This window comes from Rhyacophila brunnea, unplaced genomic scaffold, assembly GCF_057557595.1.
Source record: "Rhyacophila brunnea isolate RB1 unplaced genomic scaffold, BYU_Rbru_1.0 scaffold_3, whole genome shotgun sequence".
Classification (NCBI taxonomy): domain Eukaryota; kingdom Metazoa; phylum Arthropoda; class Insecta; order Trichoptera; family Rhyacophilidae; genus Rhyacophila; species Rhyacophila brunnea.
In genome coordinates, this window is record NW_028232965.1 from 37,296,846 (window position 1) to 37,322,193 (window position 25,348).

At 33.0% G+C, this 25,348-nt stretch overlaps 1 protein-coding gene across 2 annotated transcripts; it reads right to left on the reverse strand.

Annotated features, from left to right (window-relative positions):
• Positions 1-4,951: 4,951 nt before the first annotated feature.
• Positions 4,952-24,769, reverse strand: Sting (transmembrane protein sting). 2 transcript variants are annotated; one of them, XM_085953088.1, is made up of 8 exons: positions 24,470-24,769; positions 21,389-21,439; positions 18,049-18,078; positions 17,262-17,524; positions 15,665-15,952; positions 11,216-11,387; positions 8,243-8,356; positions 4,953-5,701 (listed from the first exon to the last, which is right to left on the reverse strand). In XM_085953088.1, exons 1-8 carry the CDS (start codon positions 24,588-24,590, stop codon positions 5,628-5,630), a joined length of 1,113 nt encoding a protein of 370 aa, XP_085809214.1. In that variant the 5' UTR covers positions 24,591-24,769; the 3' UTR covers positions 4,953-5,627. The 2 variants fall into 2 exon arrangements, with proteins under 2 accessions (XP_085809215.1, XP_085809214.1); XM_085953089.1 differs by lacking the exon at positions 21,389-21,439 and having other exon boundaries at positions 4,952-5,701.
• Between the last annotated feature and the right edge of the window lie 579 nt (positions 24,770-25,348).

The following is a 25,348-nucleotide window of genomic DNA, read 5'->3' on the forward strand; positions in this document are numbered from 1 at the left end:
TTATTTTTTAGAATGATTAATGAAGAAAAAATGATCAAAAGCGTTTGGTATATAAAGAGCAGGCATAGTCTGCCTAAATGCGCTGTAGTCTTCAAATATAGACAGATGAAACAGGTAAATTATAATTTCTGCTCGTAAGTAGAGCCTGTGGTTTCTTGACTTTTTTTCATTTCTAAAGTTTTTTCGAATTCTAGGATTCAAGACTATTTTTTTTCTTAAGATTTCGAGATTGGTCTATTGATTTTTCAAGAAATATCCTTATTTCTCATTTTAACAAATTTAATATGGACTCAAATTAGGGATCTTTTTCAAGCTTTCTAACAAAACATTTGTTCACCGGCAAATTGAGGCTATACCTCAGTTGAGGCATGGTCTAAAAAGATTGTGGCTAGGTGATGCGCGGATTGCGGGTCGCGGGTGCAAATGACGCATGAGCGAACAAAATATAATTTGTCATTTAAATCCAACATGCGTCCATTTAATGTTCTGTTTATTGTTCTATTAGTAACAATAATAATATATTCATTGACATGTTTTCTTTTTCAAGTAAATGGGTAACGTTTTTAGTCATCTCTACACGTTTTAAGAATTAATACCCTCGTCGCCATCACGAAATAAATTGACGTGTTCCCAGCTCGACGTTTTCTCTCCGAATGCCAGCGAATCCAAAATTTCATCGCGCCTATAGTTGAAAATTATTTGTTTATATCGTCTTAAAGTAATCCATTCCAGTTCAAAGTTGAGAGCTTTTACACTAGCAGACTTACAGGATCGACAACTCATACTGATCATCTAGCCTTTACGAGAAATGTAATTTTGAATATTTTCATTAAGTCATGATATATACTTATATATAAGCAATAGAAAAAATTATATTTATACCCGATTCAACTAAACAAATAGCGTGACAGATTGGCTTCATCGCTCAAGCTTTCAAATACAGCCATAGTCACTGCCATATATGACGCACCCTGTCAATGCGGGATGTTTGCTTTGTTTATCATTTTCATACACAATAATAATACAAAACAAAAATAATACACTGGTAAATACAATTAGCAACATTTGAAGAAAATATGACCACCAAAAAATACCTATGTATTCTTTTAATTAATTTAACCGCAAAGAGCAAAGTGTATTTTTCGTTGATACACAAATTCATTTTTTACTGTTACCATAATCTATTGACAAGTGAGAACAATTTCTTGCCATAGTAAAAATCTACCATAGCTGCCAACCATTTCAATCCATTTTCAATGTGAATTTCATCTTTTTAATAAATTGTCGACATTTAGTCTATTCTATTTTATTGTGCGAATATAATATTATATTCCCTATATTGAAATAAATATTTGTTTACAATTTTGTAAAATATTAGCACTGCAGAATTTATGAGTAACTATTTACATTTTGGATGGGCTGTACCCCAATATTTTTGTCCACCAATGGCTACTGATAAAGCGTAATGTAATGTCATGCATAAATGGCGACCCTCTTAGTACAACGCTCAAGGCTGTCTTTTCATACCAGGGGTTTCAGGTTTAATCCGCGGTGTGATTGGATGTTTGTAATTAAGTCTTGAGTGTTTTAGCAATTATTTCAGTTAATGAATTTAAAATAACTTTTTTAAATAAACAATGAATGAAAAAATCATAAGGGAACTCAACCCCATGAATGTCATGTAAAATATAAAAATGTTAATAACATATCACATATTCTTGACTATATTATTAAAATTTACCATAAAACATACATAAAATGTGCTTTAAAACAGATTCAATTTGCGTTTTCACTTCAAAGAAGCATATTATTATGGGCAGCGAAGGTTATATTAAGAGATAAAAAATAGGATTAACTAATATTTTGTTTAATAGGTATGTTTCCGAGATTTTTCAGAATGATATACCAGGTGTACTTTTTGTTTTACAACACCTGATAGTGATTCCACAATGTTTTAATTGATAGTTATAAAAAGATTAATATTCTGCATATTGGCGTATATATTGAAAGTTTTTTTATTGGCTCTGTAATCCGATGTGTCATACTCTGGGTCCAAACACACACTGAAAATCAACAATGCGAATTTGTGACTTCATAAACGGACATGTTACAACTCGTCCATCGCGTGCTCTGGACTATAAACAGATTATAACCTACCGTCTTTCAATGTTGTACGAGATTTTGTTAAAATGTATGTAAGTATGGCAAACACTTACTTTTCACGTAACGGACAACCATTATACGGAATTTCGCTATAACGGAGTTAAAAAATTATTCTATGACTTCAATTTACAGATTTTTTTAACATAATAATATTAGACAGTTGGCAAGATAACAGTGAATCAGTCATACATTTTAACACGGAATTATGATTTACGGATAACTTTTCAGGAACAAAAATTTCCATTACACACATTTATACTGTTGTTTTCGATTTACTGTGACTGTTCATAATGAAATGAACACTAAATAATGAAATAATAATTCATTGTATAAAATATTGTCCAGTTGAAACTCGATTATCCAGATTTATATTATAATATGATTATCAGTTTTGTATGATTATAAGAAAAATGTATGATTTAAAAAAAAAATACCTTATATATATTTTACCTGTAAAGTAGTAGAGAAAACATATGAAAATATGTAAGAGAGAGCGAGACAAGGAAAATATGTATAAATGCAAATTCTAAATTTGAAAAATCGGACGGATCGTTTATTGTAATAGGGTCGTGAAAGAAAACAAATGACACTCTCATAATAGTTTGCCAGATGCTTAATGTGAGTGCGGTAATGGCATAATATCTGATATCAAGTGATTAGGGTGTTATCCGAGAGATTTAAGGGTAATTGTAATAGGGATAGGGCAATGACATTATTAATGGATAACGCACTCAGTACAGTAGCTAGCAAGTAAATTCGCCAATAGTGATATTCGCACGTGCATAGGTAGACGTCACGCAATATCCATTATGCGGTATCACGCATCGGGAATTTATAGCAATATCACCTTTATTGTAACGGCGTTAGAACAGTGTTTCTAGTATCAATGTTCGTTTGAGCGAACCTGTTCGAACCGAACCATTCGGTAGACCCGACAAAAAGTTTCAGGAATTTATAGCAATATCACCTTTATTGTAATGGCGTTAGAACAGATTATGCCATTCGGCAGACCCGACAAAAAAAGTGAGTGTCATTTTTTTTCTCAGATGCTTCGTCCATATTAATGTCATTGGGATAGGGTGATGCAACCTATTGTAACCTTAGGCAACATACACGATCAATTGAAAAATACATATAATCATTATGGATGAGGAATCCCCATCAGCTAAGCGTTGCCGCTTGTTTCAGTTTTTAATATATTTACAATTGAAGGTTCCGGGATATAACATTGTCAACCCTCATACATATTTAGAATTTCGAGAAAAATCAAGTTTAAATTTAGTTTATCATCCATATTACAATGATGTTTTCATCTTAAAATGACTCATAGGAATTCTTATCATATTTATCAAAATTTGGTCACCTGTAGGCACTATCTTGCATTTCTTTTTCTTTCGACCATGTCCGATCCTAATAGGATCATATGGGCCTCCACAGAGTAGAGGTTTGTATTGACAGATTTTGTTTTTTACGAGAAATGGATGTCAGCCACTTGCTCAACCTATTAGGTCCATACCCTGACACACACAAATTGATAAACAATATGTGTACTTGCCAGACCCGGGATTCGAACCTGGGACCCGCGGCATTATAGTCGAACGCTTAAGCCGCGCGGCCACTGTGGGCGTATGTCTCATCTTGCATTTCAACTAGCACTAAAAATTTATGGCTGACACTATTTTATCATAGGCCTTGTAAAAATAATTAAATACAATTCCTTAATATTAAAAAACCTCAAGAGTTTAGAGAATATGATCTGACTCTAATGATAGATGAAATAATCTATATCAGTGATATCCAATCTAGTAATAGAAAACCGAAATGAGTATAATCATAATATTTAGAAATTTGGCTAGAGCCAAATAGATAACAATCTTCATCAACAATTAACTGCATTCGCATGCTACTTTGAGAATAGTAGAAGCTATAGGTTGGACATCACTGAGTGTGTATTATAAACACTAACATAATGCACAACAATATATCAGTTAGCTACATGCATTGATATACTACTAAATGAGGAGTTCCCATACAAGTGTCATTTTAAAAATGTACAACAAAAGAAGATATTACGAATATCGTCTTATAATATTTCCTTGTAGGTATAATGCGTTAAGACCGTTAACATGGATTCCCGAATTTCACCCGTATTGCCCTGGCTGTAAAACTAAATTTGCGTTCTTGGAATAGTGACCCTAAGGGTGTCTGCAACCCAAAGCTTGCAAGCTACCAAAAATTCATGTCTGAGCGGACAGAGCAAGTCGTCATGCGCTGACTATTAGTTAGAGTAAGATGCAAGCTAGATCGGGCTTACTCATAATTATTGCCAGGTCGTTTTCGAGACAAATATTAAGTGAATTTATATCGAGTTAAGTCCGCTGATATTAAAACAGTAAGTTTTAACACCGGCAGAGTCGCTGAAAATCGGGCGTCATTTTAAGAAGCATATGATTCATCCAGTAGTATATCAATGGCTACATGTAATACATATCAACATATAAAATTTATTGATCATTGTATGTGCACAACACTGATATGTACATCTCCATTACTGTTACATATTAAGTTTCTTGTTGGGAAGACATGATAGTTGAAAAAAAAATTAACTGTTTATAGTAACATGATAGTCATAGGTAGAAATCTGTCATGGAATTTAACAAAAATAGAAAATTTTATATAATATATATAAACATATTTAAAAAAAACAATAATAATTTTGTCATTTCTTTCAATTTCAAATAAAATCTAAATTTTATTGTTTCAAGTTACTGTTATGGGTTTCACCTTTCGGCATCTTCAGACTCATGGACATGCACACACCCACGTAGCATTATATCAACATAATCACATACATGGGATCTCCCCCCCCCCCCCTATCAGTGGCGACGGATGGAGGTAAGCTATGAAAATCTGTGGCGTTCGCGCTATAAGGATTAACAGCCCACGCTAAACTTTGACATACCGATTTCTTTTCATTAAACTGTGAATAGAATTTTTTTTTTTTTTAGAATTATTAATAACCATGTCCTTGCTTTTTCGTACAAGGTGGTTGTTAGTAATTTTGAACAATCACAAACACCCAGGCTTTGAGAAAAACACATTAATGTTTTTTTGTCATGACCGGGAATCGAACCCAGAACTCTCGGGTGGAAGGCCAGCGCCTTACCCACTGCACCACGAGAGCCGCCTGTGAATAGAAATTACAGATAGTATTGGTTAGTTTTTAAAATTCACTTAAATTCTACCTAAAAAAATATAGAAAAATATGTTTTATTTATTGTGGTTAAGGCAGGGTTTAATTGAATTATAAAAACTGATCAACACCATCGGCAATTTGTATTCTTAGTTCAATGAAAACAAACAAGTATGACTGACAAAGTTTAGTGTGCTGCACTATTTATGTCGAATCTTCACAGCCTACCTCCACTCTTCACTACCGCCTTTTATACATTTCTGTTATCAACTTAATTTAATCCAGTCGTTGATTCGCATATTTTCCGTAGCAGAAGGCTTGCAATATCAACTTCTTCTTCAGAATCTGGAATTCAATAAAACATACAATCATTACTGTCAAGAATTGGTAGAATACGTAGGGCATTCATTATACTATCTACCTCGTTAAGAAAAAAAATAATGCGTACATTAAACTTACATTAAAACATACATTAGACTTGTCTTGAGGTAATGCATATACTGATTCAGCTCAGTGCCATTCCAACATTCAAAGTGACACGACAAGCAGGATAAATGGGTCGATTTGTTGTAGTACCATTTGTTACACCGAATGTGCGAAATTGACTATTACATGAAATGGGCAAAATTTTGCCTAAATCATGAAAAATGCAAGCCCATTGCCTTATTCATGAATTAGACAAAATATCTGCCAAGTGCGTGAATTCGGCAGTAATTTTTCTGCCTAGTTCATGCATTGGACAAATTAGATAGTAGCGCTACAGTGGTGTTTTTTGCAACTAAACTAAATGTGTCAAATGCTCATGCATTGGTCAAAAATTACGTATATTATCTATGGTCAAAATAGATGGTCGCGCTCCGGTGGTGTTTTTTCAACTAATCAAACTAACCAAATGTGTCAAATGTCATTGATTATAATATAAAAATATACCAATCAATAACTACAATGACGTTCATATCCATTTACTATGCGCAAAAAAAATCTAGAACTATAATATGATAAAGGAAGAATTTTATTAAAAGGTATTTTCACGATTTGATTCGTGCTTGGGTATCAATCGTGCAATGCTCGATTGTATGTTTGTGATGGTTTGTTGACACTTGTTAGCTAACCTCAAAATGGACATTCAGTTGAATTCAGAATTACAAAACCTAACCTAACCTAATAATAATATTATGTCCAATTATAACTAATAAAACCATCCGTATTAAATTTACTTTTTCTACTGTCATGTTGACAGTTTAAGAATTCCATACCCTGGCGAATTCACGTACTCGGCAGATAATTTACCTAATTCATGAATAAGGCAACAGGCTTGACTATTACGTGAATTAGCCAAAATTTTGCCCATTTCATGTAGTAGTCAATTTCGCACATTCGGCGTAACACCATTCAGTGATAACATGTCTTACCAAGGAAAGGAAATAGCCGACAGAGATCCACGGTCACATGATGGTAGTTTATTAGGAGTTAGCATCCCATAAAGTGAAATTTTGGAAAAAGCAGTACGTATAGATATGTACCTCCTACATAAAAGGTCGGAACTGGGTTTTTGGCTCTTTTGACTTGATTGCCTTCTATCAAATAATTATTTTTAAGTTAATACAACGATGATAATAAAGAAAAAAAACAAAAATTCAATCAATATAATACAGTCGAAGTTGGTTTTACGAGGAAGATGGGACCGACTGAATTTGCTCGTTATAAGCATTACTCGTTATATTGTTATAAAACATTTTTCGCGCTACGTTCTATTTAAGCATAGAACATAAAAAATCTGAAAACCATCATAAAAATCCCTGAAACAAGCATCGCATTCATAAACTACAAAAGAAGTTGTTTATAGTAATAAAGTGCTGAGCCGCAGGCGTTGGTAGGTACCTACTGACTTCACAAAGCTTGGATTTTTTACATGCAATTTCAACCATATGCGTGGATACTTTTTCAATGTTGTCGGCGAAAACACCAATTAGATACTGAGACACTTAACTGGTGTCATAAACGTAATCCGATCCCGGCGGCATCTGTCTAGTTAACTGCCCGGTCAGATTTTATTGCTTAGGGTCGAAAATGTTGTTTTTAAACGATCGACACATTGACAGTTTTTCTCGGTATAACCGAAAAGTAGCTCGTTATAAAAGTGAATATTTATATGGAGAAAATCATAAACTAAAATGTCAACGAATGTTTCCTCATTACATCCGAGATCTCACTATTTCCGTGATCGTAATAACCAAGTTCGACTGTATATCATTCAACTAAAAAATTACGATTCCAGCATTAAAAATAAGTTTTGCGGTGTTATTAAAATCATACTATTGAAAAGCACCATTTTGCAGTTCCAACCTTGTTCATAGGGGGTGTCGATATGTTTAGAGTGGAGAGTGAATTAAAGACGACACTAGGCAAGAAATATGGAAAACAATTGAAGTTTTAATTTTTTTTTAAAGTGAAAACAGAATGTTTCTAGAATAGCTGAAGAAATGGACATGGTACAAGTACAGTTAAAAAAAATAATTTGTGAAATATAAAATAAAATTAGGTATGGTCCCAATAGAAAACTTAATAAACTAAATTTTAATTACATATTATATGACTATAAAATTTATGTAAGTAATAATAAGATGGGGTCCTGTGACAAATTCACATTTTATAACATTTTTTAAAATAAAAATTATTTTTCTTTCGAATGCTTTTAGATACATATTTATTAATTAATACAGTTAAAATTGTAAATTATCAAAAAAATGTCTCAAATTGCAAGCTTCGTATTTTCCGCTATGTGCCTCTGGTAGGTAAAGACATTGCCTTAATGAGCGAGCACTCATACACTCATGTGTATTTAGGTATTTATAGTAATAATATTATTTAACAAGATATACTTACCATCGTAATAGACTAGCTCACAGAGATCTTTACACTCCTCATGTTCTGCAATCATATCTTTTAAAGTGCAATAAAACTTACGCACAATATCACCCTTGTGCGCTTCGTAGGTTCCTAAAATAGGTAAGTTACATTATAAATAAAATTTAATAATACCAGTACTTCGAACTGTTATTTTTTCGATTTCAGTGTTCGTTCCAAAAAAATAACGGTTTTTTCGGTTTTCGGTTCAGCTCCGAGTGATTAATTTTTAAATGTTTCTATTTATATTAAAAATCTATTTTCTACCATAATTTGTTACCATTGCCGCATACCCCGAGTAGCATTACACTCCCTCTTATGTTATGTTTAATTGGGTAGGTACTGTTACCACTGCGATATTCTGATGCATCATTACGGTCTAAATAATTGTTAGACCTAACAAACCAAGTTTAATTCTATTTATTTCCAAATTCCCACATTTTATGGAAAAATTCAAAAAGAATACCAATAGAGGCGTTGCTAGACGCCCAGTTGCAAGATTGCAACCTGAAGGATTTTTTTAACAGTCAAGAAAGGACTGTGGATGAACACACCATTTATCTAATCTCCCCAAAATTTAAATTCATGTTAAAACAAATGCAATCTAGTAATATTTGCTACCGGGCAACGATAGCCCCTGCTACCATAGCGATGTACATACATATTATGTAACCATCTTTGAGATTGTACACCCAGCATAACTTCCTTGTTTTAAATAATAAAAAAAGAAAATTGTGACCATGACGTGATAAATTGAGAATTTCAATTTACATCAAGATATCTCTGAGAAATCTCACCCGATTGCCTGCTGTTTTTGACCTGAAGTTATTAGTTTACAGTACATACCTACTTTATATTTACTATTTCTGTATATGTACTAGTGGCGATGGGTGGAGGTAGGCTGTTAAGATTCTACATAAACAGTGCACACTAAACTTTATCAGTCATACATATTTATTTTCATTGAACTAAGACTACAATTTACAGATGGTGTTGGTTAGTTTTTGAAATTCAGTTAAATCCTGCGAGAACCAAGCCATGTTAGATAATAGGAAAAAAATACTCATCTGTCTATAAAATATCCAAAATTATTCCATTAAATCATACATTGTTCTGGATGTTTTATAAATAGAATAATATATGTTATCTATTATGGTTTGGTTTGGGCGGCAGGGTTTAATTAATTTTAAAAAACCAACCAACATCATATGTAATAATATAATATATTCTTAATTCAATGAAAAGAAAAAAGTATGAATGAAAAAGTCTGTACTATTTTGTCAAATCACCCATAGCATACCAAAACTATTATGATTGGGTTTAATCAGGGTTTAATTGATTTTTAAAAACTAACCAACATCTGTAAATTGTAGCCTTAGTTCAATAAAAAGAAAAACACATGACTGGCAAAGTTTAGTGTGCACAATGACATTAATATGGACGAATCATCTGGGAATAAAAATGACACTAACTTTTTTGTCGGGTCTGCCGAATGGCATAATCTGTTCTAACGCCATTACAATAAAGGTGATATTGCTATAAATTCCCGATGCTTTTAGTCGGGTCTGCCGAACGGTTCGGTTCGTACGGGTTCGCTCAAATGAACATTGACACTAGAAACACTATTCTAACGCCATTACAATAAAGGTGATATTGCTATAAATTCGCGATGCGTGATATCGCATAATGGAAATTGCGTGACGTCTACCTATTGTCACCAAAAGAAAAAGGAAGGCCCTGGTGCCCGACAGTTTCAAATTCCAGATCAGCGATTTAATCAAAAACACCATTGCCCCTGACGAATGTTTAGAATCTCTGACAAAGCTAAGTAAACAATAACACCCTCGACGGGCGAACAAAATTGTACCTGCCGACAGAAAAGATCACCGTTAGGTTTTGACTTGACCGAAAGATTCCCTTCATACCCCTCCCCGCTGTCTCACCACCGAGAGGGTCGTTGCAGATAAGAGCATGGACAGTATTCATTCTCCCGCCAAAGTGGAAGCGGACATCCGGGGTTGCACCTTCGGTGCGGCCCGGGGTCTTTACGATGTAAACTGTAAAGTCGCGCTCGTTTCATTATTATAAATCAGTGAATTCCTTTTGTGTAAGCGGCCCGATAGTAATCCCTATAACCACCTAAAAACCATGTGTCGCGTCCTCGATAAAACACTTTCGCGCCGATACGGCTAATGTGTTTAAACACGTGTTCCCATATAATGACTGTGCGATAGCTAAATCTAAGACTCCTGTGCAAGTGTAATTAATGATGTAATCCAACCAATGTCTGAAAAGTTAATGTAATTAAACGTCCCTGCGCAGGGAAATTGTCAAATCAAAGACGTGTTTTATCTTGAATTATATGTCCTGATGTCCACACAACCCTCAATCAAGGTGATACTCGTGAAGAATGCTGCCAGCATACATGTGAGTTCTCCACCCATTCTTCTCGGTATCACTATACATGTGCGAATGTCGCTGTGCGTGAATTTAATTGCTAGCTACGGTATTGAGTGCGTTGTCCATTAATAATGTCATTGAGTGTGCACTATTTATGTCGAATCTTAACAGCCTACCCCCACCCTTCGCCACTGTTGTATACTAACAGGAACATGTTTTAAAGTAGTACAATGATAAATTTTTAATATATGTAAGTATATTTCATTGTTTTCTACAGCCAGAATCTGATCAGGTTAGATGGATATCATAAGTTGATTATGTGCATCTAAAGTTTAGATTCAAAACCGAAAAAACTGGATTGAAGCTTTGGAATTACGTGCTACCTAGAGTGCGAAAATTATAAGTTGAAGTGTCATGGCCGCTGTCGTGGCGCTGCGATATATTATGAAAGGATTGTCAGTATTGTAGTTCTCGAAACGGCCACGCTTCACGTTAAACTGGTCTATTTTATTCTATTGTGTCCATTCAAATACATATTTTTTGAAAACTTACTTTGAAATTTTGATGTATGCTTGAAGGTATTCCACATTGTTAGGAGCGGTGACGCACCTTCTACCACAATATAGACTGGGGGAGATAAATCCTTCTTGCAAATTTTATAGACCGAATTTTTGAAAACTCTGTTCTTCACACCGCCTACATCTCTCTGGATTGGACTCAATGTCTATAAAAAACAATAAATTCAATACATATATAATATATTAAATTATAGCTGTGTGACTTCGAAAAGAGACCCATAGATGGCACAGCCAATTGTCGCTACAAGCGCTATGTAGACTGATTAGGATTTAACTCTATGTTAACTCCGTAATTTTTATCTCTCAAAATCTTACAGCCAGTCAGCTTAGTCTGATTAGCTCTGACCCTTTTGATCATACAGGTCCTCTATTTTGAAACTAAGCACCCTAACACCATCGAGATTCATTTCTAGTCATAAGTGTGGTTTCTAGTTGTCAAATGTGATAACTATCTGAACTGAACTAGTTCTTTGGCAAGTTCATTTAGTTATTATTGGTCGAGCGAGCCATCTTATCTTGTTAAGCTGTTTTCGTGTACCGTTTGAAGTATTCTCTGGTATTATTGATTAAATCTCTGTGTTTCTATTTTATAAATACTATAGCATACTATAACTGGCGACCAACGTCGGCCCAAATGTTTCTATGTTATAAATAAATAAAACCATTCTATAAAATGCATTTATTAGTGCAAGAAAAAAATTATTGTATTATGCCAACTATGGAGCAAAGATTCCAATACTCTAATAAATAATATTTAAATGTGAAAAAAAAGAAAGAAAAAAAATGTGAAATTAGTAACCAATGTGTTTATATGAAACATGAACTTCTAATGTAAAGAATTAAGATTAAAAAATTACCCAAATATTTTTATATATTATATATATCGATACCACAGTTCAATAGGGGAACAACTCAAAATTTAAAGGGTTTGAGTTAAGAATGCCATTCGATGTAGAATAATTTTCTCTTTATAATTCAGCAAAAAAAATAATCAAAGATTTCTTTAATATGTCATAAAATCGAATAACTCTTTCTGAGATTAATCAGTAATTCCGTTATATAATCAAATTTATTGGTTAATTCTTTATTAAAATGTCCAATTTCATTGTGCATTGATGAATTCCACTAAATTAAATATAAAAAAACATACACTTTCATCGAAATCAAGGCTTTAAAATTAAAATGAGTTACTGCAAAAAATTCAAACGCCATTATCTTGGAACAAGGTTTTATGAGTTGTTCCCCTATTGAACTGGGGGGTATCGATATATACTATATATATTTATATTATTAAATTAATTAAAACCAAAAATTAAGATTAGTAGATTAGCCACATTGTGGCATAGATAGGTGCATGTTATGCATATGGCATATTGGGAATAAGACAACTAGGCGCTAAGACAATTGGGCACCGCACTGTCGAATAAAATAAATAGACATTCGTTTGTCAGTTTGTATCTACTACTCAGTAGTTTTAATTCATTTCACTCTTAACATGATGTTTTTAATTAATTATTATGCCCGTGGCTTTATATAAAAATAAAAGAACTCTCTTCTCGTTGGAACTTCAAAATCATTATTTACATGTGCATATTTAAATTCTTACCAAGTATTAAATAGTAATATAATAATTTAAATATAAATAATGATATTAAATATATAATTTAAAAGTCTATTTATTTTCGAATTTCCTTAGATTGCGTGGCGCCCAGCTGTCCCGTCGCCAAATCATCCTAGACCCGGTATACCTATTTAACGCACGTCAAGATCACCGGTATGGTTATCAAGAATACGTCAAATACTGACAACTGCTCTCGGTTTATGCATTAACGCTCATTTAATATTGGTGTATTACACACACTATTGCACGTCTATAATGCGTGGTTCATTTTCGTAGGACACTAACACATTCAAAAACCTGTGTCAAAACTTACTGTATTGGTATATAGCAGGGATGGCAAACCTATGGCACGCGAATGTTTCATTTTAAAGAGAAAAGAAATATTTAAAAAATGTATTTTCTATAAAAAAGTTTTACAAATAAATATATACCTACTTAAGTACCTAGTTACTTATATATAATTATAAAATAATGACGACATAGCGATGCGTTTTTCTTCGGTCTTTCATATTATGTTTAGGTACCAATCGATGCGCACACGGAAACGACGAAATGCATGCATAAATAATGAAAAATTGTATTGTATAAAAAATTGCAGCCAAATCATTTTCAAGAATAATCATTACGTTTAGGTAATGTAAATATACGATTGCATAGGTCGGCTTTAGGATCATTCAAATATATTAACTGCCTGCTATTCAAAGAATAAAAGATATGCCTTCGGCTAGAAATACGGTGAAAAATGGAATATCAATATAACTCAATAAATTGTAATTTTGAAACCTTTTTAATAGAATTCTTAAAAACTATTTTTTTAGAAAACTTAAAAAAAACCCCTTTTCACCATAAAAACTGCTTGGCACGTCAGACAGTCGAAAAATATTATTTGGGAAATTTTGGAACGCGTACGTAAAAAGGTTTGCCATCCCTGGTATATAGCCTATCGGAATTCTATTTATTATCTTTTCTGTGGTTAGATAATAATATGAGATGTGATCGGGGTCGCCAAGATGATAAAATAGCAATAAGTCGTGCTCGGTGATTGGATAACCGCAGAAGAAATGTATTTATACAGAGTTAGGTACCTAAGCAGCACTTCACGAATTTTATCTGGATTGACAAATCATCAAATTCGGCGGATGTAATGGCAGCGAAGAAGGAAATGGGACAATTTGACATCGCCATCTCCATTGTGCTAACTCAGTGGTCGGCAAACTCATTAGTCAACAGAGCCAAATATCAACAGTACAACGATTTAGATTTTTTTTGAGAGCCAAATTTCTTAAACTTACTATATAGATAGGTACACTGTTAACGTGATATCATTCTTAATACATAATGATCTTATTTATTGATAAAAATTAAATTGAAGGTAAGGTATATATAAAATGAAATCATGACAATGATCAACAAACACTTAATGTGAACAATGGCCTTGCATCTCCTTGAAAAGTTTCGATAAGTCAGGTTTGTATGTTGTTGTCTTTAATTTTAGGCAAGATTCCAGGTTCTCATCAATAAAAAGACTTCTCAATTTACTCTTGATAAGGTTCATGCTTGAAAGGATGCATAAGATATGCATGAATATGTAGAACCGGAAAGGGAAAGAACAGCAAACGCTAGTTTTTTCAACTGATCATATGAGTCAGGAATACTATCCCAGGTATTAAAAATCATCATGTCTTCCTTCTCCAGGTCTTTCAAAGCAGACTACTAAACTTGTGCTGTGAAACATGTTCACATTTGTTTTTCTCCAACATGTCCATATCAGCACAGAGATTCAAATTTAGAGCTCCATAATTCTTTATCCATAAGCTTTATCTATAATAGAGTTGATAATCTTAATCACCAACTCCATAACTTTGCAAATGTCTGCGCACAAAGCTCTTCTTGACGAATGGTGCAATGGTAAGCAAGTATCTCGTGATTTATTTTTCTTTCAAAATAGCAACAACCCCTTTTCTTATGCTGGTCATACTTAACACCCCCCCCCCCCCCCCCCCCCCGTCTGTCGAAATTGACACAATTTTATCGAGTGGAATATGATGTTTTTCTATAAACTCAATTACAGCATTTGCAATATCCTCTCCACGTGTTTGATATTTGAGTGGCAATAATCCTACAAGTTCTTCTTTAGGACCTGTAGATGAAATAAATCATACAAAACGTGAAACTTGTGCTGTATCATTTATGTCACAAGACTCGATAACTGCTATTGATAAAACTGAAACCAATTTAATATCTTCGACTTGCTAGTTGGCTATATTCGAAGACATTTTGACTGTTATATCTTTCACTGTTTTAGCCCGTACGTGGCCATTTGTGGCAGAGCCACACCCAAGGGGCCAAAAAGCCACATGTGGCTCGTGAGCCGTGGTTTGCCGACCACTGTGCTAACTTGACGATGCCATCCAAATAACAGTGATATTGATACCAGCAGTAGTCTTATATTGACTACTTATCATTTTCATTATATATCATTTGTGTGATTAATAAGAGTGAAAGACACTAAAAGAGGCCTTCATCCAGCAGTGCATTGATCTCGGCCGATGATAAACATGTGAATTGACATACCGATTAGATGATTAGAACCCTAGTGGGCTAACCTCTACTCAAAGGACGGACAACAGTGGCGAAGGGCGGAGGTAGGCTGTGGAGACCCGACGAAAATAGTGCACACTTTGTCTGGAATAAGTGACGTACGACTGACAAAGTGCGCACTATTTTGGTCGGATCTCCACAGTCTACCTCCACTCTTCGCTCCTGACGGCTGATAAAAATTAACAAAATGTTGGTACTTACAGCACAGGCTTCCAGATAAGCGTCACCGACAAATTTCATTTTAGATAAGTCAGGTGGGCAGTATAACTTCGCAGGTGTCAAAACGAACAATTTTTTAACAGGAATCGTGATGTCATGTACACTTTCGTATTGTTCCATCAATTCTAGTATACCTTTGTTTTCATCACCTTTGTGAGGCAGCATAATTTTAAGATATCCATGGAAAAAGCTGTGTGCCATACACGTGCCGTAATCCAGTCCATCTGAGAAACGTTCAAGCCACACACCTCTTCTATATTCAGATTCTTCCTGCAATAATATAGAATTTATAAAATGGTGCTTATTTCTAGACTTTCACTGCCCAGTTCAGCATTCATCAATGGATTGACTCAAACATGGTGGCATATTTTTTTTGAGATATAATGGGACAAAAGATTTTTAAATTATTCACCTTCAGCCATGTAAATTGAACACCTCTCCTGAAAAGTATATTATGCTGAAATCTTTGTTTTAAGTTGTTGTAATGACGATTAAGTATGATGCACCAGTTCATGTAATAAATGCTACATGTCGTCACTCCAAAAACTTCTACCGTATTTTCGAGTTTAAATAATGATTTTTGGCTGGTATATAGACAATTAACACAATCGCTGCATACCTTTTAATTACCGCATTTAAATACCATGCTAATTGGATCGATCGGCAGCTTAACGGGGACACGACAGCCATGTCATTCGCGTCGAATGAGTTAATTGTATGACGCGTCATTTGAACTGATTTGCTGAATATTAGCATAATCACAATATTGTTGTGATTATGCTATATTTTCCAGACAACTCATGTGGTATTCAAAACAATAAAAACATTAATAACAATGAAGCCCTGCCATAATATTATAAAATACCCATATCCATAACATATGGGCCTCCATAGAAAGAGGTTTGTATTAACGGCCCTTGTAGTTCAGTGCGTAAGGCGCTGGCCATTCATCCGGGGGCTCTGGGTTCAGTCACAGTAAGGTTACAATATATCTATGTGATTTTCGCAAAGCCTGGGTGTTTGTTATTGTTTCTCTTCTATTACTAACTAAACTACTGGTTCATTACACTACTGTCATTGGGTATCATGGTCTGTTGTAGTGTAAAAAAATGTGTATACATATATTTTTTTTAATTGTATAAAACAGATTATTTTTATGAGAAATGAATGTTAGTCACACATTGAAAAATCAACACATAAATTCTGCAAGCCCGGTGTTTTACCCCAAGACCGACGACATTATAAGTAGACACGTTACCGCTCAGCCATCATAAATTAATAAATTACAAAGCCTTTGTAGAAAACCTTCATGTATGGAAACGGAGCCTAATATGAAATTGAAGTTGCAAAATAAGTTACCTACCATAAGTATATTATATAACTTAAATAACTTCTCGTAAAAAATGGTATTTAAATCACATCCCACACTGAGGGGTCTATATTTTCTATTTGGAACGTTATTGGTAGATAAAGAAATTGTTGGTGTCCATTAATATAGAAACAAAACATCTGCATTGTTTGGAAGCTACTATTTTAAAAATTAAGGTTGTGAATTAAATTCGTACAAAAATATACTTACTAAGTTCACAACTTTGATTATAAGATATGCAAAACAAAAGCATATGGTAATTCGTCCGGTGAAAAAATATTCATAATCCTTGAAACAAATTAAGATTGCCACTGCGATCCCTACGATTATCCTTGATCTTGCATTAAAATCTAATAAATGTGACTGAAGCATGTTTAGGTATCTGGTGTCCTTCTTCAAATTTGAATTATAAAAACAAAAATCAATGAGCCTGCTCATTACTTCTATAATTGAAATCGAGAGACAAATCCATGCTGAAATAAGAAAAATAAAATATTTCATTATTAAATATTAAATAGACACAAGATATAAGAATTTTCTATTATATACAATGATGTTGAGACATGGCTTACGGTTAATTATGCAAGTAAAAAAAAAAAACAATGAAATACACCAGTAAGTCTTATTTAATGAAGTTTGTTTACAAAGTGGTGCTAAACCATACTTCAACAATATTATTTCATATGTAAACATCCAAAGTCCACTATTAATAGTCAGGCCATGACAATGTAACAGTTCACAGTACAGGAATTATAATGACTAAAATCATGAATTCAAATATGAACTGTTACAACATTCATGTCAATTGCCAGGTTTGCCATACAGCACTGCTATGTGGCCGTCATTGTATAAATAGGAAGCCGCGGATCAAGCTTTACTCTTCATAATGAACATATACATGATACGGAGGTGGACAAAAAAATTTACCATAACACACAAATTTTAAGAAACATAATTAATTATGAGAAAATAATACGCAAGACAACGGTTTACTTACCAGAATTTATGAAAATATACAGATTTTCACCTGAAAATACAAAAGAACATAATTAAAATTAATTATATACAATGACCTCTCCAATACTAGGTACTGATAGTAGTCATAGCCATGTGATCATTTGTGTGTGTACAGCATGATGAATTTAGAGTTCCACAAACAAAAAATGTTATAGGAAGTGCATTCTTCGAACCATGGCAGTGTAAAGTAGCATTCCTTCAGTTGCCAATCACAAGACATTAACTTTATTCATGTGGTTTTTTCATGAAATAAAAATCTCTTAGAACCAAATGCATACGGAGTACAAAAAATCACCACTCCACATCACTTTTTACAAGGTCTGGTCGTTAAACATTTGCTCAACCTATCGCATTTAAGTCAATGTATTGATTTAGAAAACAACAGTTGAATTTGTCCCAACCGTTAAGAGTTAAATATTCTGATCAAGAGGCAAGCGTTGTAACCTTCATCCCAGAGTGTATGATAGGCTTCTACAATTTTTATAAGATACCGTATTGCATCAATTATAAAACGCGTGTTCTTTTTCATATTTTGGAATCTCTGAATTCAGGGTACATCATACTATAATCAATGACATAGTAATAATAGCTGTCAAAATTTTTGCAGTGGCAGACGTAAATTTAATATTTAAGAAGGTCACTAACACCAACATAATATTTCGTCTCTGTTCTGGCAGAACACACTAACTGGAGAATACTAGTTTTGAGTAATTTGACTTTGAAGTTGTTGAAATGTTTGAAATAATGGTCTATCATGTGAGTTTATTAAGTAATCGTAAAAAGGATGACTTTAAAATAAAGACTGTTTATTTATTAAGAAGGTTTCCAGACGGTAAAGTTTGAAATAAGGAACATTTTAGTACTAACTCAATATGTCATTTTTTCGAATTAGTGTCTTCTGCCAGAACAGTGACGATTTGTTATCCGATAGAATTTGCTTGGTATGTATTTGTGCAGTCTAGCTCCCTCATTGGCTGAATTTAAAATTGTTATTAATATAACAACGTGGCCCAAAATAAAGCGCTTGAATATACACGTTATTCGGACATTTCCTTGTTTAATTTTCAACTACCTATGTTAATTTTTATTATTACCAGTAATATTTTTATCCGCATAATTTATACGATGTTATCAAAAATTGGACGTGGTATTTCTTTGAATCGAGAGTAAGGAAATTATTATTACATATAGATTTTTTAAAGAATTTTCACACAAAAGCGAAAGTAGATTAGCAACACTGAAGTCACACTTGTACTGTATTTTTGCCCGTCACCCGTTTCGTCGAGTGTTTTAGTGTGTTTAAGGTTTAAAAAATAAACTATAATCAAACATTATTTGGCTTGGTTTACGCAGGATTTAACTATTTTTTTAAAAACTTACTATCACTATCTGCCTATTGTAGTCTTAGTCCAATGAAAACAAATACTTATGACTGGCAAATTTTAGTGTGCACTATTTATGTCGGATTTTAACAGCCTCATTCAACCAAAATTCATCAAATTTATACAATATTACACAAGTTTGTTGTTATTTTTTTAATTTTGTATTATTATTTTTATGTTTGCATCATGTGTAATGGCTTAAAATATACCTGTAATTATTATTATTAAGAAAATATAATTTTAAATGATATTATCTTATACATATCATAATTTCCCAATTGGGAAATTATGAATTAATAAAAAAATTCTAACCTCGAATGGACAATTCACAAATTTAGCAAAATAATTGAGGATATCTGAAAAGATTCATTTGTAGAGACATTTGACTGATTGTTTTGGTTAAAGCGCTACTGCAAAATATTGAATTTGTGACTTCCAGTCTTTCAGCTCTAAGGTTTATGGTAAAGCTTTGTTTTATGATTTGATTTCAATAAGATTTACATTTGAACCAAAAAAAATTTTTTTTATTTAAATCTTATTGTACCTTTTAAATCTTTTAGTATAAACTATTATTTTTGAGCCATTCTGCACCAAACCTTCTTATAAATATGCACTGAGTCTAACAATCCCTGTAGTATTAGTTTTATTTTCTTTAATGGTGTTAACTGTCAATTCTTGATAATAAAACACTACTCCACGTAGTTTATGCGGCTGTTTTCTAAAAAGCTAGGCAAATTTAATTTAATTATTTTTGAACAGAGAATTTCATGTAACGGCCCACATGCTCGTCGTAGGTCAAAATTGAGTTTTTATTGTATTTTCAAACCCTGATCCTGGACACTCCTTAAACGTTGTAGATAATCTATTTATAAAATTTTGAAGCCTTATTATCCTTTATATTTATTTTAAACATTTAATGACTGCATAAAGTATTTTTGTTACATAAAATAGTATTCTTTTAAACCTCTCGCTGTAATGTTTTAGAATATAGTCATATTTCGGTACATGAATATGCAGTGGTGTTAAGATTTTTTACATTTATTAATTTGTTATCGCATTTATAAAACCATTAGTATAATTTATGATGAGATAATTTTAGTAAAATATTTATGATAAAAAATTATATTGATAATCTTTGTGATCCCAAATTTGACAAGAATTAGGCATTTTATTATTCAAAAAATCTGCAAGATTAACATATTTAAAGATGATTCTAAAGATACTTATTATAAGCTATGTCTTTGACCATTCAAGTGTGATAAACATCTTATGAATAATGATTGCTTTATAATAATTATTGACCTAAGAGTAAGGTAGTGTTTTTTTGAAATACGCCATTTCTTTTGTCATTCCCCAGTGGTTAAGCTACAACATACGGCCGTAGCCATAAATTGACAAACTATAATTGAAGTAGGGAGTATTAGAATATCTACAACGTTTAAGGAGTGTCCAGGATCATGGTTTGAAAATACAATAAAAACTCAATTTTGACCTACGACGAGCATGTCCCCCCTTAAGCAATGTCCATATCTTCAAAAATATTTTTGACTTTCAAATTGTGTTGTTATAAATGAATAGCTGTAATATTTTGTTTAAATTGACAATGTTCGATTGAAGTGGACGAAACCAGTCATGATTATTATTAACTATGTAGAATAACTACTGCATAATTATTATTGTATTTACTTTTAGTTAATACAACATTACCTAGTATAATATTAGTTCATGATGCTTTTTGTAAACGTTTAACAGTACGGATAAATAAGATTGATGAGTAGTGGGTTGGTTTCTATTCCTGGTGACATGCCTACCCAACTGAAATCCTTTGACAGTATTTAAAAATAAAGTATCTTATAATCGGGGGCGTCTCATAATAGATGCAATATGATAATATCTGAACAGCATATTAATAGTAGAGGATTATAAACTAAGCATTACCGTTATCATCAGCCCTTGTTCCTTCAATGGGGTATGTTAAGCTCCACATATCTAAATAAGATTGTTTAAATAAGTACCGTAAAACCCCCTAACTTCGCCAAGTGTCCCTAACTTCACCTAAATCAATTAAACACTAAAAACTCATGTTTTTACTATTGCACCACTTTAAGTCACTGAGGCGATTTTAAAGATAATATTCGTCCTGTCACCACACAATTTTCAAACCGCCATTATTTTCGCCGTGTTTGTGTTAGTGCCGTTTTTTCGAGTCCGGTTTGAAGAGATTTTTTCGGAATACCTCTGAACTTTTGCTGATTTCTACGAATCTTGTAGAGTTAGGTTCTTCATATTTTTAATATAATATAGTGATATAGTCTGCTTGCCAAATGTAACGTGCGATTTCCGATATTTATAATAAAACATCAATTATTTGAGTATGCAATGTCAGGCTATGTTTTTTGAACTACTTGTTCCTACACTTCCCGTGGCTTTAGGGTTGTCACAAAAAAACGATTTTCTTGAAATAAATGTGTTTTTTTTTATTTTTATTGTTTTTAGACTAAAAACTATTCATCACTTTGAATCACCAGTTAACAATTTTTCTCATATTTCCTTTATTAAAAATTTACTATGTAAATCAACACATAAAAATGATACTATAATGCTTTGGGTTTTGGCAGCCCTAGCGTAAATTGGTAGGTTGTATGAAACAGTCATTGAAGTGATTCCTATCTTCGCCAACGTAGATATTTCTTTAAAATATGTCAAATTGTCTCTAGCATAAGACCTGAATTTGCTTAAGGCTATTTTTTAATAGATTTCGTGAGTATCCATAGACAATATTTTTATTGCACCTACTAAAACACATTAGGCGAAGTTGGGGAATCGTGCCGTAACTTCGTCTATATAAAAAATAGTGATTTATTGTATTATTTAGTATGAAAAGGGTATTACTTCAATATAAATAAAATTAAACACTATCATTGTGCATTACATAAGATCTATAAGACTTCATATTGGTGGATATTTTGGTGGCAAAACGACTTTCTGTTAAAAAACCGGGCGAAGTTAGGGGGTTTTACGGTAATCCATTAATAACAAAAATATAAAGTGCATACTCCACATAATTTGGAAATAAAACTAATGCTATAATCGTAAAATATATTCAGTAAACTTTGCATTGTAGTTTCCAATTGACTCCTAATTTTGGAAACATTGCAACATTTCAAGTTTTGTATTTGCCATGACATAAATCTGCACCTGAGAGTCAGACTACTTTAAGTACAATAAGGAACACTTTTATGCCTATTGTTATGCCTCTGTTATGAATAAACTCAAAGTGTGAATATAGCCTGACAGATATGATAATTTGGGTACACAATCTGTACATGACTCATTTTTGGGAAAATTACACTTAAAGAGATTAACTGCGATTTTATGATGCTTTTAGATATTACTAGCAAAACCTGCTACAAGTATACACACAAAAGAGACACACAAAGGTTCACAAAAGAAGTGGATTAAAATCCATCATACTTAGATAGATCACTACGTATATTTATAATTTAGATAAGTTACATGATAAATAATACACTAGCATTAACACACCTTCCACAAATGTAATGCATAGATCAAGGCTACATATTTTTTGGAAATCGATATTACCACCGGTCTTTGTGTGAAGGACTAGTCTGACTTTGACAGATGATGAATAACAGGAATGTATATTATTTATAATTTATTAATATATTTGATTTGAGAATTTTTTATAATTCAATTTGAAACGAAAAAAGGGCGAATCAATATGTCAAGCAATCTGGGATCTGATTTTGACAGCTGAACAGTGGACCACTCGTTGCTTGTGCAAAAAAATATGCTCAGGCTTTATTAAAGTAAAGATGGCGCTGGCTCACTTCAAACGGATGATCTTCCAAGAGTGTATAAATCGAAGAGTTTAAAAAAAAATCAAAACGGTGTTTGCAACCGATGCCAGTACAATCTCGAAAATGTAAATGTGCCGCAGAGGTGGACATGAGATTTTACAACTTTCTTTTTAGACCAAACCAAACCTAGCCTAACCTAACCTACCCCAACCTAATATTACCTCATATAATCTTACTTTGTGATAATGGTGTATCAAAATGTATGAAAATTTCAAATTTACAAATAACGATTATTGGATCGAAAAGCCGATGCGCCGACAGGGAAAGGTAGTTATTATAATTGTCTACATGGAATAAACTGTTTTCGTAAAAAAAAAATTATAAAAGCTTGTGACCACCTCTGTGGCACAATTACCAAGTACAGAATTATATTGCTTATAGGAAGCCTCGTGTTTCATTATCAGTGTGTTGATGTTTAGTGCACCATGGGAGTTTGGCAGGCACCCAAAGGGTCAAGTGTGCTTTAATAGTAAGATTGAAAAAGACTGTCGTACATAATGAACCACAAAAAGCTTTATGGTTGATTAGTTAAGCTTTTCCCACAGTTTGTCAAACACCTCTCTAAAGCCGCGTTGCCACGATCCAAGTACGCTTCGACCGAGCGCCATCCAAGCGCACTCGTACGGGACATCTTCATACTAATTACTCCTATCCAAGCTACTCAGACCACATCCTACTCATCCAAGCTAGCTTGGAAAGGAATAATTAGTATGAAGATGTGTCATACGAGTGCGCTCGGTCCAAGTCAACTTGGATCGTGTCAACGCAGCTTAAGCTATATCTTCATTAAATAACCAGCAGATCCCACTCATTTTTGACATGCATCGGTTGGCATAAGCTATGTAACGTTGATAGTAGCAATCTTCGTTGTATACGATATTGTTTTGAAATGGATAAAAAAATACAAGTAGAGAATTCTTGCATCATGTATTTCTAGTAGAATAAGAAATTATCTAACATTGGTGAAAAAATGCAATATGCCAGTAAAAATAGTTCCTACATAAATATATCAACTATCTCGGTAGGTATGCATAAAGTTTATTACACTAATAATTTCTACTATAATTCGGTTAATATTTCGAAAAAAAAAGCCGGATATTGGGAGTAGAAAAAACAATTATATCATTGTGTTACCTACCGATTACTGCAATAATTATAAACAACACGATCAGAGTAATCAAATATCCTCGTGTTTGACGTTTCTTGAAGTCGCTAGGATCAATGGCATCCTTCTGATCCGGCATATTGATTGATTTCATTATACTATTAAATCACACATATATTTTTATAAACTGTTGCTCATTGCTAAACTTGTCAATTATTTGACGTTTGTGTAATGATTAGATAAGGTCAACCATAGACTAATATACTTTTAGGTCAACAGGTCATCTGCCTTAATTTTGCCGATTCCGACGTGACCCACGCCCCCACGTGAGCTGTCACCTGTCATCAGTGTCATAGATAAAAGGTCAGCCGATCGGCACATAGACTAAATATTGGACCAGTCAGTGCCATTCCTAGATAATAATAAAATATAAATTAATAATAAATAAAATAAAATAATTATCGTCGATGCACATCGAATATGGTCTATGTGACTCGGAGTACATTCTGAGAAAATCGATAATAACTGTTAAAAAAAAACGGAATGGAAAATACACTTCTATTTATGGACAAATTAGGAAAAAAATATTTATTCAATGTGAGAATACATTTTATTGCAAATAATATTTTATATATAATTATTTACTATTTTGAACAAGAAAATGGCATTTTACCAAAGAGATTAGACTCCTCCCAGAGGTAGCACACAAATATCAGTGCCTACTCGTTTTGTGAGACAAAGTTTTATCTCTCTGAAATTAGGTACACTTTGCTGCAAATGTGCCATACTCGGACATAAAAACGCCCCACTGAGTAGGTATTTTTTTTATCAACACTTCAGCTTACATCCAATTTATGATAAACGTATTTTCATTATACAAAGTTCCCGCAATAAAAACTTTATCAGGATTCA

Excerpts from the sequence above, each read along its gene's own strand:
- Sting (XM_085953088.1), bottom strand. The coding sequence starts at position 24,590 with ATGAAATCAATCAATATGCCGGATCAGAAGGATGCCATTGATCCTAGC. Across the intron at positions 17,525-18,048 it reads GTATATTTTCATAAATTCTG|CATGGATTTGTCTCTCGATT; the intron begins GTAAGTAAACCG and ends TTCTTATTTCAG. Across the intron at positions 8,357-11,215 it reads GCATACATCAAAATTTCAAA|GAACCTACGAAGCGCACAAG; the intron begins GTAAGTTTTCAA and ends TACCTATTTTAG.